The sequence below is a fragment of the Ranitomeya imitator genome, chromosome 9 (genome assembly GCF_032444005.1).
Source record: "Ranitomeya imitator isolate aRanImi1 chromosome 9, aRanImi1.pri, whole genome shotgun sequence".
Taxonomy (NCBI): Eukaryota; Metazoa; Chordata; class Amphibia; order Anura; family Dendrobatidae; genus Ranitomeya; species Ranitomeya imitator.
This window is the reverse complement of record NC_091290.1, coordinates 147,605,406-147,619,555: the sequence shown is the minus strand read 5'-3', so window position 1 is coordinate 147,619,555 and position 14,150 is coordinate 147,605,406. Positions and strand designations below refer to the sequence as shown.

Genomic DNA, 14,150 nt, shown 5'->3' with positions numbered 1-14,150 from the left:
GGGGGGTCCTGTGGATGACCCTACTGTTATCTTAGGGGTGCACTCACTTATGTTGCCAGCACATTGACACTGACTACTGAACATTGTGTCACAGTCAGATCTTCAGTGTTGTACCAGGAAAAGATACAATAAAATACTTACATAAAGGTTAGGGGTGTACTCACTTTGTGATATACTGTACGTTACTTCTACTTAATTACATGTATTTTGGGCTAAAATAAATTCCAGTCTTTACGCTCCGTTACCAGTTTTTCACCATTTGTCTTTTCCGGCCTTTGTTTCCCTGCACATTAAGAGCTAGAGAGTGAGTTAACTGAGGCTCGGTCAGTGAGCTCGCTCAGAGGAGGCTCGTAATTCTTGGATCTTTTTTCTGTGCTGGTTTATGTGGGAGCCCAGTAAGACACTGGTTCCCTCTCCGGCCGTTTTCTAACACTTTCGGATTTATTTCATACCAGTCTTCTCTTCGCAGACACCGCAGCCGTATGATACAGCTGGTACAAAGCTTTATTGGGGACATTAGGAAAGCTATAAATTATATCTATTCGCTATTCGAAGTGTGCGGGGGAAGGGAGTAACAGTCCAATAATACTAGGTAGCCATAACACACAGATACCTTTCTGCTGGGAGTTGTAGTTCCACAACCGACGAGAGACACAGGCTGGAGACTATTAATGCCCTGGGACACCACAAGGAATAAGTCCCATAGAAGTTTCCCATTAAATGTCCCTTTAAATATCAGCAATAGTAAAATGACAGATACGGACGCTCTGAACACTGGGGAGGAAAGGGTCAAATTCTTCATCGGTTTCCGGCAGATCCAGTCTCTGACCCCCGGAGCGAACATGTAATGGCAGACAAGGCAGCGCGGAGAGCGGGGGTCCGGGAAGCGTCCGCTCAGGTCATCGTCCCATAGGTGGACGGCGTCATACTTCATCCTGGACGGGGATGGGGTTCACGTGTCCCTCGTCCGCCTGCTTCCTGCGCACCTCCGGAGGAGGACGGGGTGGGGGGTTCTCCGGGGGACGCTTGATGGTCTCGGCCACTTTCAGCTTAGGCGGCGCCTGTGGTTCGATGGGCCGCCATTCCTCTCCACGTATCGCAGCCTAGAGACCCCGGAGAGAAGACGTCAGTGTCCCAGAATACATTACAGACCCTATGATAGGGGGTCCACAGCCAGTCCCCCTCACATGACACATCACTACCCTGTAGGGGGCACTCACGGTATGCACCCCCTCGTCACAGAGATATAGAGAGGGGTCCCGGAGCAGAAGACCCCATTATACCTCCATGAAAGGGTTACAGGTGGGATACTCACCAGGAGATAGATGATGGCTGCGATGCCCAGACACACCGTGCCCAGGATGGTGGCCAGGATGAAGCCCCCGGGTACTGCCAACCTGTGCGACCAAAGAGAACCGGGGGTCACAGCACGTAATCTCACAGTATATAAGTACCCTCCATAATACCCCCGCACCCTGTCCGCCCGCAGATCAGCACAGTCCGCTCCTAAAATACTCTGTGCTGCTGGAGAACCTGCCCCCTCCACTGTAACTATCACCCTGTGACCACCCCTGAAATACTCTGTGCTGCTGGAGAACCTGCCCCCTCCACTGTAACTATCACCCTGTGACCACCCCTGAAATACTCTGTGCTGCTGGAGAACCTGCCCCCTCCACTACAACTATCAGCCTGTGACCACCCCTGAAATACTCTGTGCTGCTGGAGAACCTGCCCCCTCCACTATAACTATCAGCCTGACACCACCCCTGAAATACTCTGTTCTCCTGGAGAACCTGCCCCCTCCACTATAACTATCACCCTGTGACCACCCCTGAAATACTCTGTGCTCCTGGAGAACCTGCCCCCTCCACTACAACTATCAGCCTGTGACCACCCCTGAAATACTCTGTGCTGCTGGAGAACCTGCCCCATCCACTATAACTATCACCCTGTGACATAGTTAGTAAGGCCGAAAAAAGACATTTGTCCATCCAGTTCAGCCTATATTCCATTATAATAAATCCCCAGATCTACGTCCTTCTACAGAACCTAATAATTGTATGATACAATATTGTTCTGCTCCAGGAAGACATCCAGGCCTCTCTTGAACCCCTCGACTGAGTTCGCCATCACCACCTCCTCAGGCAAGCAATTCCAGATTCTCACTGCCCTAACAGTAAAGAATCCTCTTCTATGTTGGTGGAAAAACCTTCTCTCTTCCAGACGCAAAGAATGCCCCCTTGTGCCCGTCACCTTCCTTGGTATAAACAGATCCTCAGCGAGATATTTGTATTGTCCCCTTATATACTTATACATGGTTATTAGATCGCCCCTCAGTCGTCTTTTTTCTAGACTAAATAATCCTAATTTCGCTAATCTATCTGGGTATTGTAGTTCTCCCATCCCCTTTATTAATTTTGTTGCCCTCCTTTGTACTCTCTCTAGTTCCATTATATCCTTCCTGAACACCGGTGCCCAAAACTGGACACAGTACTCCATGTGCGGTCTAACTAGGGATTTGTACAGAGGCAGTATAATGCTCTCATCATGTGTATCCAGACCTCTTTTAATGCACCCCATGATCCTGTTTGCCTTGGCAGCTGCTGCCTGGCACTGGCTGCTCCAGGTAAGTTTATCATTAACTAGGATCCCCAAGTCCTTCTCCCTGTCAGATTTACCCAGTGGTTTCCCGTTCAGTGTGTAATGGTGATATTGATTCCCTCTTCCCATGTGTATAACCTTACATTTATCATTGTTAAACCTCATCTGCCACCTTTCAGCCCAAGTTTCCAACTTATCCAGATCCATCTGTAGCAGAATACTATCTTCTCTTGTATTAACTGCTTTACATAGTTTTGTATCATCTGCAAATATCGATATTTTACTGTGTAAACCTTCTACCAGATCATTAATGAATATGTTGAAGAGAACAGGTCCCAATACTGACCCCTGCGGTACCCCACTGGTCACAGCGACCCAGTTAGAGACTATACCATTTATAACCACCCTCTGCTTTCTATCACTAAGCCAGTTACTAACCCATTTACACACATTTTCCCCCAGACCAAGCATTCTCATTTTGTGTACCAACCTCTTGTGCGGCACGGTATCAAACGCTTTGGAAAAATCGAGATATACCACGTCCAATGACTCACCGTGGTCCAGTCTATAGCTTACCTCTTCATAAAAACTGATTAGATTGGTTTGACAGGAGCGATTTCTCATAAACCCATGCTGATATGGAGTTAAACAGTTATTCTCTTTGAGATAATCCAGAATAACATTCCTCAGAAACCCTTCAAATATTTTACCAACAATAGAGGTTAGACTTACTGGCCTATAATTTCCAGGTTCACTTTTAGAGCCCTTTTTGAATATTGGCACCACATTTGCTATGCGCCAGTCCTGCGGAACAGACCCTGTCGCTATAGAGTCCCTAAAAATAAGAAATAATGGTTTATCTATTACATTACTTAGTTCTCTTAGTACTCGTGGGTGTATGCCATCCGGACCCGGAGATTTATCTATTTTAATCTTATTTAGCCGGTTTCGCACCTCTTCTTGGGTTAGATTGGTGACCCTTAATATAGGGTTTTCATTGTTTCTTGGGATTTCACCTAGCATTTCATTTTCCACCGTGAATACCGTGGAGAAGAAGGTGTTTAATATGTTAGCTTTTTCCTCGTCATCTACAACCATTCTTTCCTCACTATTTTTTAAGGGGCCTACATTTTCAGTTTTTATTCTTTTACTATTGATATAGTTGAAGAACAGTTTGGGATTAGTTTTACTCTCCTTAGCAATGTGCTTCTCTGTTTCCTTTTTGGCAGCTTTAATTAGTTTTTTAGATAAAGTATTTTTCTCCCTATAGTTTTTTAGAGCTTCAATGGTGCCATCCTGCTTTAGTAGTGCAAATGCTTTCTTTTTACTATTAATTGCCTGTCTTACTTCTTTGTTTAGCCACATTGGATTTTTCCTATTTCTAGTCCTTTTATTCCCACAAGGTATAAACCGCTTACACTGCCTATTTAGGATGTTCTTAAACATTTTCCATTTATTATCTGTATTCTTATTTCTGAGGATATTGTCCCAGTCTACCAGATTAAGGGCATCTCTAAGCTGGTCAAACTTTGCCTTCCTAAAGTTCAATGATTTTGTGACTCCCTGACAAGTCCCCCTAGTGAAAGACAGGTGAAACTGCACAATATTGTGGTCGCTATTTCCTAAATGCCCAACCACCTGCAGATTTGTTATTCTGTCAGGTCTGTTAGATAGTATTAGGTCTAAAAGTGCTGCTCCTCTGGTTGGATTCTGCACCAATTGTGAAAGATAATTTTTCTTGGTTATTAGCAGAAACCTGTTGCCTTTATGGGTTTCACAGGTTTCTGTTTCCCAGTTAATATCCGGGTAGTTAAAGTCCCCCATAACCAGGACCTCATTATGGGTTGCAGCTTCATCTATCTGCTTTAGAAGTAGACTTTCCATGCTTTCTGTTATATTTGGGGGTTTGTAACAGACCCCAATGAGAATTTTGTTACCATTTTTCCCTCCATGAATTTCAACCCATATGGACTCGACATCCTCATTCCCTTCGCTAATATCCTCCCTTAAAGTGGACTTTAGACAAGACTTTACATAGAGACAAACCCCTCCTCCTCTCCAATTTTTACGATCCTTTCTAAACAGACTGTAACCCTGTAAGTTAACTGCCCAGTCATAGCTTTCATCTAACCATGTCTCGGTTATTCCCACTATGTCAAAGTTACCTGTAGATATTTCTGCTTCTAGTTCTTCCATCTTGTTTGTCAGGCTTCTGGCGTTTGCGAGCATGCAGTTCAGAGGATTTTGTTTTGTTCCAATCTCCTCACTGTGGATTGTTTTAGAAATGTTCTTACCTCCCTTCTGAGTATGTTTTCCTGGGTCGTCTTTGTTCGAGTCTAATGTTTTTCTTCCCGTCCCCTCTTCTTCTAGTTTAACGCCCTCCTGATGAGTGTAGCGAGACCACCCCTGAAATACTCTGTGCTCCTGGAGAACCTGCCCCCTCCACTATAACTATCAGCCTGTGACCACCCCTGAAATACTCTGTGCTGCTGGAGAACCTGCCCCCTCCACTATAACTATCAGCCTGTGACCACCCCTGAAATACTCTGTGCTGCTGGAGAACCTGCCCCCTCCACTATAACTATCAGCCTGTGACCACCTCTGAAATACTCTGTGCTCCTGGAGAACCTGCCCCCTCCACTATAACTATCAGCCTGTGACCACCTCTGAAATACTCTGTGCTCCTGGAGAACCTGCCTCCTCCACTATAACTATCAGCTGTGACCACCCCTGAAATACTCTGTGCTGCTGACAAGTGCAGAATCCCGCATTATCAGATGCCACATACAATAATGGATACCTGGACGCAGAGGGCAGAATCGGGCGCGGCGACATTTGCCCCGGGACGTACTTACCCCGCGTGTAATATGGCGCGGACGTAGTAATTCCGTGTCAGGGGTCCGAACGCTTTCACCACTGACGACATGCACTGCTGACCGCTGCAAATACAAGAACAGCCTCCATTAGAGCACAGCACTGTGTGTGGCGCCATGTCCCTCCTGCTTTACACTGCAGCTCTGCCTACTCAGTGCAGCAGAATCTCAGCAGTATCTCAGTGCACAGAGAGATGAGGCCTCAGTGACAGCGAATTCTGCACAGATCAATGCGTTTTCACACCCCATTTAGAACGCATGCATGCTCGGCCGATCTGAGCGTGCACGTGTTTGGGGAGGACAGGAATAACGCTGTGGGATGAGCACTCACCATCGCTCCATGGTCGAGCCCTTCTTCCTTCTGCTCCTGGGATACTCCAGCAGAGTAACGAAGACGCCGGCCGCGCTGAGGGCGAAGGATAAGGATCACAGGTCGACCCCAATGTAGAGCCCCGGCCTAAAGGGGAACTGTGCACTGCGATCTGGGGTAGACTTTGTAATAATGTGTGTGTGTTTTTTTAACCATTTCATACAATTGGATTAATAATGGATAGGTATCATAATTGACGCCTCTCTATTATTAATCTGGCTTAATGTCACCTTACAATACCAAGGTGGCATTAACCCTTCATTACCCCATATCCCACCGCTACACGGGAATGGGAAGAGAGTGGCCAAGTGCCGGAATAGGCGCATCTTACAGATGTGCCTTTTCTGGGGTGGCTGGGGGCAGATGTTTTTTAGCCAGGGGGGGGAGGGGGGGAGCAATAACCGTGGACCCTCTCCAGGCTATTAATATCTGCCCTCAGTCACTGGCTTTACCATTCTGGCGGAGAAAATTGCGCAGGAGCCCACGCCAATTTTTTCCACGATTTAACCCTTTAATTTAATAGCTTGAGCGCCCAAATTTTGCACATACACACTACTAACATTAGTAGTGTGGAATATGCAAAAAAAAATGGGGATATGACATGGTTTACTGTATGTAATCATGTCTCATATCATGTCGGGTTTGGAAGGAGAAATGAAAAGCCGGCAATTGAATTACCGGCTTTTCTGCTATCTAGCGCTATATGAAATATAAATCTCTCTCTCTCTCTCTATATATATATATACACCCCTATACTATGTGTAGACATTTATTTTAGCTATTCTATTCTAACCTGTCAGTGTGACTTTACTGTACACCGCACTGAATTGCCGGCTTTTCTATAGAACACTGCTGCGTATTTCTCACAAGTCACACTGCTGGTCCGTGTGTATTTTTCTCGCCCCCATAGACTTTCATTGGCGTATTTTTTGCGCAATACGGTCACAAACGCAGCATGATGCGATTTTCTACGGCCGTAGAACACCGTATAATACGGATCAGTAAAATACGGCAGATAGGAGCTGGGCCATAGATAATCATTGTACCGTGTGCAATCCGTATTTTCTGCGCCTCTCATACGTCCGTATATCTCGCTAGTGTGACGCCGGCCTTAGACGAAAAGTATAAGAGAAACATAAGCACCACTTCTGCATTTATCACCCACTCCTGGTTTGGGATTACAAATACTGATGCAAAATACTGACCAAATACTGATAGTGTGACGGCAGCCTTACAGGGCGACACACGGCGGGAATTCCACCGACAATGCTATAACGAGCACCGCGACACATGGCGGGAATCCCACCGACAATGCTATAACGAGCACCGCGATAATTGCAGGGCGACACACGGCGGGAATCCCACCGACAATGCTATAACGCGCACAGCGATAATTACAGGAACATCATTTATAAGGTTATAATGCTCCGATGCAGAACCTCCGGTAATTTTATAATGCTCCGTCGCAGAACCTCCGGTAATCTTATAATGCTCCGGCGCTCGGCACAGAACCTCCGGTAATCTTATAATGCTCCGGCACAGAACCTCCGGTAATCTTATAATGCTACGGCACAGAACCTCCAGTAATCTTATAATGCTCCGGCGCTCGGCACAGAACCTCCGGTAATCTTATAATGCTCCGGCACAGAACCTCCGGTAATTTTATAATGCTCCGTCGCAGAACCTCCGGTAATCTTATAATGCTCCGGCGCTCGGCACAGAACCTCCGGTAATCTTATAATGCTCCGGCGCTCGGCACAGAACCTCCGGTAATCTTATAATGCTCCGGCACAGAACCTCCGGTAATCTTATAATGCTACGGCACAGAACCTCCGGTAATCTTATAATGCTCCGGCGTTCGGCACAGAACCTCCGGTAATCTTATAATGCTCCAGCGTTCGACACAGAACCTCCGGTAATCTTATAATGCTCGGCACAGAACCTCCGGTAATCTTATAATGCGCCGGCACAGAACCTCCGGTAATCTTATAATGCTCCGGCGCTCAGCACAGAACTTCCGGTAGTCTTATAATGCCCTGGCGCTTGGCACAGAACTTCCGGTAGTCTTATAATGCTCCGGCACAGAACTTCCGGTAGTCTTATAATGCTCCGGCACAGAACTTCCGGTAGTCTTATAATGCTCCGGCGCTCGGCACAGAACTTTTGGTAGTCTTATAATGCTTCGGCACAGAACCTCGGCAGTCCTATAATGCTCCGGTGCTCGGCACAGAACTTCCGGTAGTCTTATAATGCTCCGGCGCTCGGCACAGAACTTCTGGTAGTCTTATAATGCTCCGGCGCTCGGCGCAGAACCTCTGGGAAAATCCACAATTACCACAGAATAATATCAGGATGAAGTTGTTACTGTGTCAGCGCACAAGTGGTTAAACCTGATGGTGCTGCATTAACTCTTTCTGTTCCTCCTAAATTGACTTCCTTGTCCCCAGATTTCTCAATTTCTAGGCTCGGTGACCTGATGTTGCAATGCGCACGGCCTTAAAGTGACACCGACGTCTGAATCACCTGTTGGCGGCCATTGTTCTGACCCCGCTGCCATATTCCATAGCCCAATGGTGGCAAAACACAATGTGACGGGCAAAAAGTGTAACATGTCATGAGATTCGGCCTCCTGGAGACAGGATTGGCTAAGAAGAGGCCGGCCCCCGAGGTACACGGACTGATACATTGTGTCACAGGAACGCTGACGCTTGTTACAAAGGATACATAGCATACGCTCCAAACTGCCAACCTTTAAACTGTCCGGCCACAGCAACGATCCCGCCAGAGAGGAGGACTGTGGAGACAGGAAGCAAGAGAATGCGGTCAGCACAGCGCCCCCCGGAGGTGGTCGTACACAATACAAGCATTACGGTGCTGCATGAAAGTGCCAGGATTCTTCTTAGTCTTTAAAGTAAAGCAAAATGGGAGAACACATTATAAGCTGGAAGCAAAGAAAAAGAAATGCAAACGTCACCCCCTAAATATGTCCGTAGAGAGGAGGCGCCGTCACCTGCAGTGCTGTTCTGCGTAGCACAAGTTGTGCCCAATCTGCTGCTGAGAAATTATATTGGTCGTATGATGCAGCAGATGCCAGATGTTCCACAATGCCAGGACTTCGCCTCCCGTAGTGCAATGCAGCCACACATGCTGCGGGTCTGCAGCCTGAGAACTAACAGCAAGGCAGCATTGCTGAGCCTGTAGCCGGAGCGGACTGCACACACCACAGAGGCTGCAGCCGGAGCGGACTGCACACACCAAAGAGACTGCGGCTGGAGCGCACTGCACACACCACAGAGGCTGCAGCCGGAGCGGACAGCACACACACCACAGAGGCTGCAGCCGGAGCGGACAGCACACACCACAGAGGCTGCAGCCGGAGCGGACTGCACACACCACAGAGGCTGCAGCCGGAGTGGACTGCACACACCAAAGAGACTGCGGCTGGAGTGAACTGCACACACCACAGAGGCTGCAGCCGGAGCGGACAGCACACACACCACAGAGGCTGCAGCCGGAGCGGACAGCACACACCACAGAGGCTGCGGCTGGAGCGGACTGCACACACCACAGAGGCTGCAGCCGGAGCGGACAGCACACACACCACAGAGGCTGCAGCCGGAGCGGACTGCACACACCACAGAGGCTGCGGCTGGAGCGGACTGCACACACTACAGAGGCTGCAGCCGGAGCGGACTGCTCACACCACAGAGGCTGCAGCCGGAGCGGACTGCACACACCACAGAGGCTGCGGCTGGAGCGGACTGCACACACCACAGAGGCTGCGGCTGGAGCGGACTGCACACACCACAGAGGCTGCGGCTGGAGCGGACTGCACACACCACAGAGGCTGCAGCTGGAGCGGACTGCACACACCATAGAGGCTGCGGCTGGAGCGGACTGCACACACCACAGAGGCTGCAGCCGGAGCGGACTGCTCACACCACAGAGGCTGCAGCCGGAGCGGACTGCTCACACCACAGAGGCTGCGGCTGGAGCGGACTGCTCACACCACAGAGGCTGCAGCCGGAGCGGACTGCTCACACCACAGAGGCTGCAGCCGGAGCGGACTGCACACACCACAGAGGCTGTGGCTGGAGCGGACTGCACACACCACAGAGGCTGCGGCTGGAGCGGGCTGCACACACACCATAGAGGCTGCAGATTCCTGCATGTTGTCTGCATGCTGCCTACGTGATGAGCACCCGATTCTTCATCGCTCAACTTATACCAGCATGGTGCAACATGAGCACAGGACATGATATTAGGAAATACCCAATGCAGCAACAGCGATCCCCTCCACTTCCCTCCAGAAAGATGAACTAAATTATTTCTTCCATTTGTGTAATCGCCCAGACTCAACAGTCAGTGGAAATCTGGCAGAGCGGGGGAGGGGACCGCTATTAACCCTCACTATGTCCCAAAAGTGTGCAGAAGACAAACAAATGTATATGGAGTATAGGCTGTGTGCATATTTGTGCAATGAAAAAGTATTCATACCCTGTGAACTTTTCCACCGCTTTTCAGCTTACACCCACAAATTAAAATGTATTCAATGTCACCAACACAAAGTAGCAAGTGTTTGTGAAGCGTAAAGGAAATGAGAAAAGGTTTTCTAAACATTATGACCAGTGCACCTTCTTCTATGTGTCAGGTACAGGCACAGTAAGAATGTGGAAGAAGGTGCTCTGGTCAGAGGAGACTAAAGAGGATTTTTTGGGGCTAAATGCAAAACACTGTGTGGTGGAAAACTAACACTGCACATCACCCTGAAAACACCATCCCCAACAACACACATGGTGGTGGCATCATGCTGTGGAGAGGCTTTTCTTCAGCAGGGGCAGGGAAGATGGCAAGAGGTAATGGAAAGATGGATGGCGCTAAATACAGGGCAATCCTGGAGAAAAACCTGTTATAAGCTGTAGGAGACTATAGACTGGGGCGTAGCCTGACCTTCCTTCAGGACAACTACCCTAAACATTCTGCCAGAGCCACAATGGAGGGTGTAGATCAGAGCATATTCATGTGTGTGATCGGTGCAGTCACCGTCCCCAGAGAATCTGCAACAATACGTGAAAATTACTGATCACAGACATCTCCATCCAATGCCACTGAGCGAGAGTGAGGGGGCAAAGAAGAAGGGGCAAAATGTCACCTCTAGAGGCAGACTCCAAAAGACTGCAGAGAAAGGTGGGGAGACAGACCCCAAAAGATTGCAGAGAAAGCTGGGGAGACAGACCCCAAAAGACTGCAGAGAAAGGTGGAGAGACAGACCCCAAAAGATTGCAGAGAAAGGTGGGGAGACAGACCCCAAAAGATTGCAGAGAAAGCTGGGGAGACAGACCCCAAAAGACTGCAGAGAAAGGTGGAGAGACAGACCCCAAAAGATTGCAGAGAAAGCTGGGGAGACAGACTCCAAAAGACTGCAGAGAAAGGTGGACAGACAGACCCCAAAAGATTGCAGAGAAAGGTGGGGAGACAGACCCCAAAAGATTGCAGAGAAAGCTGGGGAGACAGACCCCAAAAGACTGCAGAGAAAGGTGGAGAGACAGACCCCAAAAGACTGCAGAGAAAGCTGGAGAGACAGACCCCAAAAGACTGCAGAGAAAGGAGGAGAGACAGACCCCAAAAGACTGCAGAGAAAGGAGGAGAGACAGACCCCAAAAGACTGCAGAGAAAGGAGGAGAGACAGATCCCAAAAGATTGCAGAGAAAGCTGGAGAGACAGACCCCAAAAGACTGCAGAGAAAGGTGGAGAGACAGACCCCAAAAGACTGCAGAGAAAGGTGGAGAGACAGACCCCAAAAGACTGCAGAGAAAGGTGGAGAGACAGACCCCAAAAGACTGCAGAGAAAGGTGGAGAGACAGACCCCAAAAGACTGCAGAGAAAGGTGGAGAGACAGACCCCAAAAGACTGCAGAGAAAGGTGGAGAGACAGACCCCAAAAGACTGCACAGAAAGGTGGAGAGACAGACCCCAAAAGATTGCAGAGAAAGGTGGAGAGACAGACCCCAAAAGACTGCAGAGAAAGGTGGAGAGACAGACCCCAAAAGACTGCAGAGAAAGGTGGTCCTACAAAGTACTGACTCGGGGGCTAAATACAAATGCACCTCACAATCTTCGGAAATCTATTATGACAATAATTAGTACACCCCGTATCATTTCCTTTACTTGTCACTAATACTTGTTTCTTTGTGTTGCAGTCACATAAAATCCCAATAAAAAAGATTTACGTTTGTGGGCGACGTGTGGGAAATTTGATGGGGTATGAAGACTTTTTCAAGGCCCCATAGGCTGTGTATGAGGGGTGAGGCATTAGGGGCTACGTGTGGAGCCACCATTCCTGGATGCGGCCACTTCCTCCTCGCACTTCCTCATTCACATAGATCTGTGTCTACATTAAAGAGCAAAGAAAGAATCTTCCTCAAGTGCGAAACAAGGAGCGAGAAACCCAAATTCACAGCCGCTATACTCCTATGTGACCTGGGGGGTACATACTGCTATCCTCCCACATTCTATGGTCTTACATGGGACTGCGGGCAACATGTGCTACATTATCTGTCCTCAGAGTTATTACTGTGGTGTTACATATGACTGCAGGTGACATCTACTACATTATCTATCCTCGGAGTTAGCACTGTGGTATTACATAGGACTGCAGGTGACATCTACTACATTATCTTTCCTCAGAGTTATTACTGTGGTGTTACATAGGACTGCAGGTGACATCTACTACATTATCTTTCCTCAGAGTTATTACTGTGGTGTTACATAGGACTGCAGGTGACATCTACTACATTATCTGTACTCCGAGAGATATCATTGTGTGATCTGTGGTGTTACATAGGACTGCGCTGACATACTTAGATCCCTCCATCTATAATGTGACTTGTCCTGTAATGATGGTGATGACAGATACTCACTCAGTCCTGATGCCAGCGCCTGCTCGTTCGCCCACATTGCCCATTCTATCTGCCCCATGGCTGCAGCCGGCAGGAGACTCTGGAGTCACTTGTGGAGTCAGTGTCACTTCCTGCTGACGAGATGTTATATAGGGAGCAGCCTCCTCGCCCTGCCCTCCCTGCCAGCAAACTGTGCACAGCACCTCCCCAGCTCACCTCCTCCCCCATCTTACCTCCTCCCCAGCTCACCTCTTCTCCTCCCCATCTTACCCCCTCACCTCTTCTCCTCCCCATCTTACCCCCTCACCTCTTCTCCTCCCCATCTTACCCCCTCACCTCTTCTCCTCCCCATCTTACCCCCTCACCTCTTCTCCTCCCCATCTTACCCCCTCACCTCTTCTCCTCCCCATCTTAGCCCCTCACCTCTTCTCCTCCCCATCTTACCCCCTCACCTCTTCTCCTCCCCATCTTACCCCCTCACCTCTTCTCCTCCCCATCTTACCCCCTCACCTCTTCTCCTCCCCATCTTACCCCCTCACCTCTTCTCCTCCCCATCTTACCCCCTCCCCCCCTCACCTCTTCTCCTCCCCAGCTCACCTCCTCTCCCCATCTTACCTCCTCCCCAGCTCACCTCCTCCCCATCTCACCTCCTCTCCCCATCTTACCTCCCCTCCCCAGCTCACCTCCTCCCCCATCTTACCTCCTCAGCTCACCTCCTCTCCCCATCTTACCTCCCCAGCTCACCTCCTCCCCCATCTTACCTCCTCAGCTCACCTCCTCTCCCCATCTTACCTCCTCACCTCTTCTCCTCCCCAGTTCACCTCTTCTCCTCCCCAGCTCACCTCCTCACCTCTTCTCCTCCCCATCTTACCTCCTCACCTCTTCTCCTCCCCAGCTCACCTCTTCTCCCCATCTTACCTCCCCTCCCCAGCTCACCTCCTCGCCTTTTCTCCTCCCCAGATCACCTCCTCTCCCCATCTTACCTCCTCACCTCTTCTCCTCCCCATCTTACCTCCTCTTCTCCCCAGCTCACCTCTTCTCCTCCCCATCTTACCTCCTCCCCAGCTCACCTCCTCTCCCCATCTTACCTCCTCGCCTCTTCTCCTCCCCAGCTCGCCTCCTCTCCCCATCTTACCTCCTCCCCAGCTCACCTCCTCTCCCCATCTTACCTCCCCTCCCCAGCTCACCTCCTCCCCCCATCTTACCTCCTCGCCTCTTCTCCTCCCCAGCTCACCTCCTCTCCCCATCTTACCTCCCCTCCCCAGCTCACCACTTCTCCTCCCCATCTTACCTCCTCACCTCTTCTCCTCCCCATCTTACCTCCTCACCTCTTCTCCTCCCCAGCTCACCTCTTCTCCTCCCCATCTTACCTCCTCACCTCTTCTCCTCCCCTCCCCATCTTACCTCC

General features: G+C 49.4%; 1 protein-coding gene across 1 annotated transcript; it reads right to left on the bottom strand.

The window, feature by feature from the left end:
* Nucleotides 1-486: 486 nt before the first annotated feature.
* On the bottom strand, nucleotides 487-12,896 carry CYBA (cytochrome b-245 alpha chain). The gene is made up of 6 exons (XM_069739380.1): nucleotides 12,764-12,896; nucleotides 8,569-8,638; nucleotides 5,806-5,880; nucleotides 5,457-5,540; nucleotides 1,316-1,397; nucleotides 487-1,103 (listed from the first exon to the last, which is right to left on the bottom strand). The coding sequence occupies exons 1-6, from the start codon at nucleotides 12,819-12,821 to the stop codon at nucleotides 924-926; spliced, it is 549 nt and encodes a 182-aa protein (XP_069595481.1). The 5' UTR covers nucleotides 12,822-12,896; the 3' UTR covers nucleotides 487-923.
* Nucleotides 12,897-14,150: the final 1,254 nt, after the last annotated feature.

Excerpts from the sequence above, each read along its gene's own strand:
- CYBA (XM_069739380.1), bottom strand. The coding sequence starts at position 12,821 with ATGGGGCAGATAGAATGGGCAATGTGGGCGAACGAGCAGGCGCTGGCA. Across the intron at positions 5,881-8,568 it reads CAGTTTGGAGCGTATGCTAT|CGCGGCCGGCGTCTTCGTTA; the intron begins GTATCCTTTGTA and ends CTTCGCCCTCAG. Across the intron at positions 5,541-5,805 it reads GGCTCGACCATGGAGCGATG|CGGTCAGCAGTGCATGTCGT; the intron begins GTGAGTGCTCAT and ends TTGTATTTGCAG.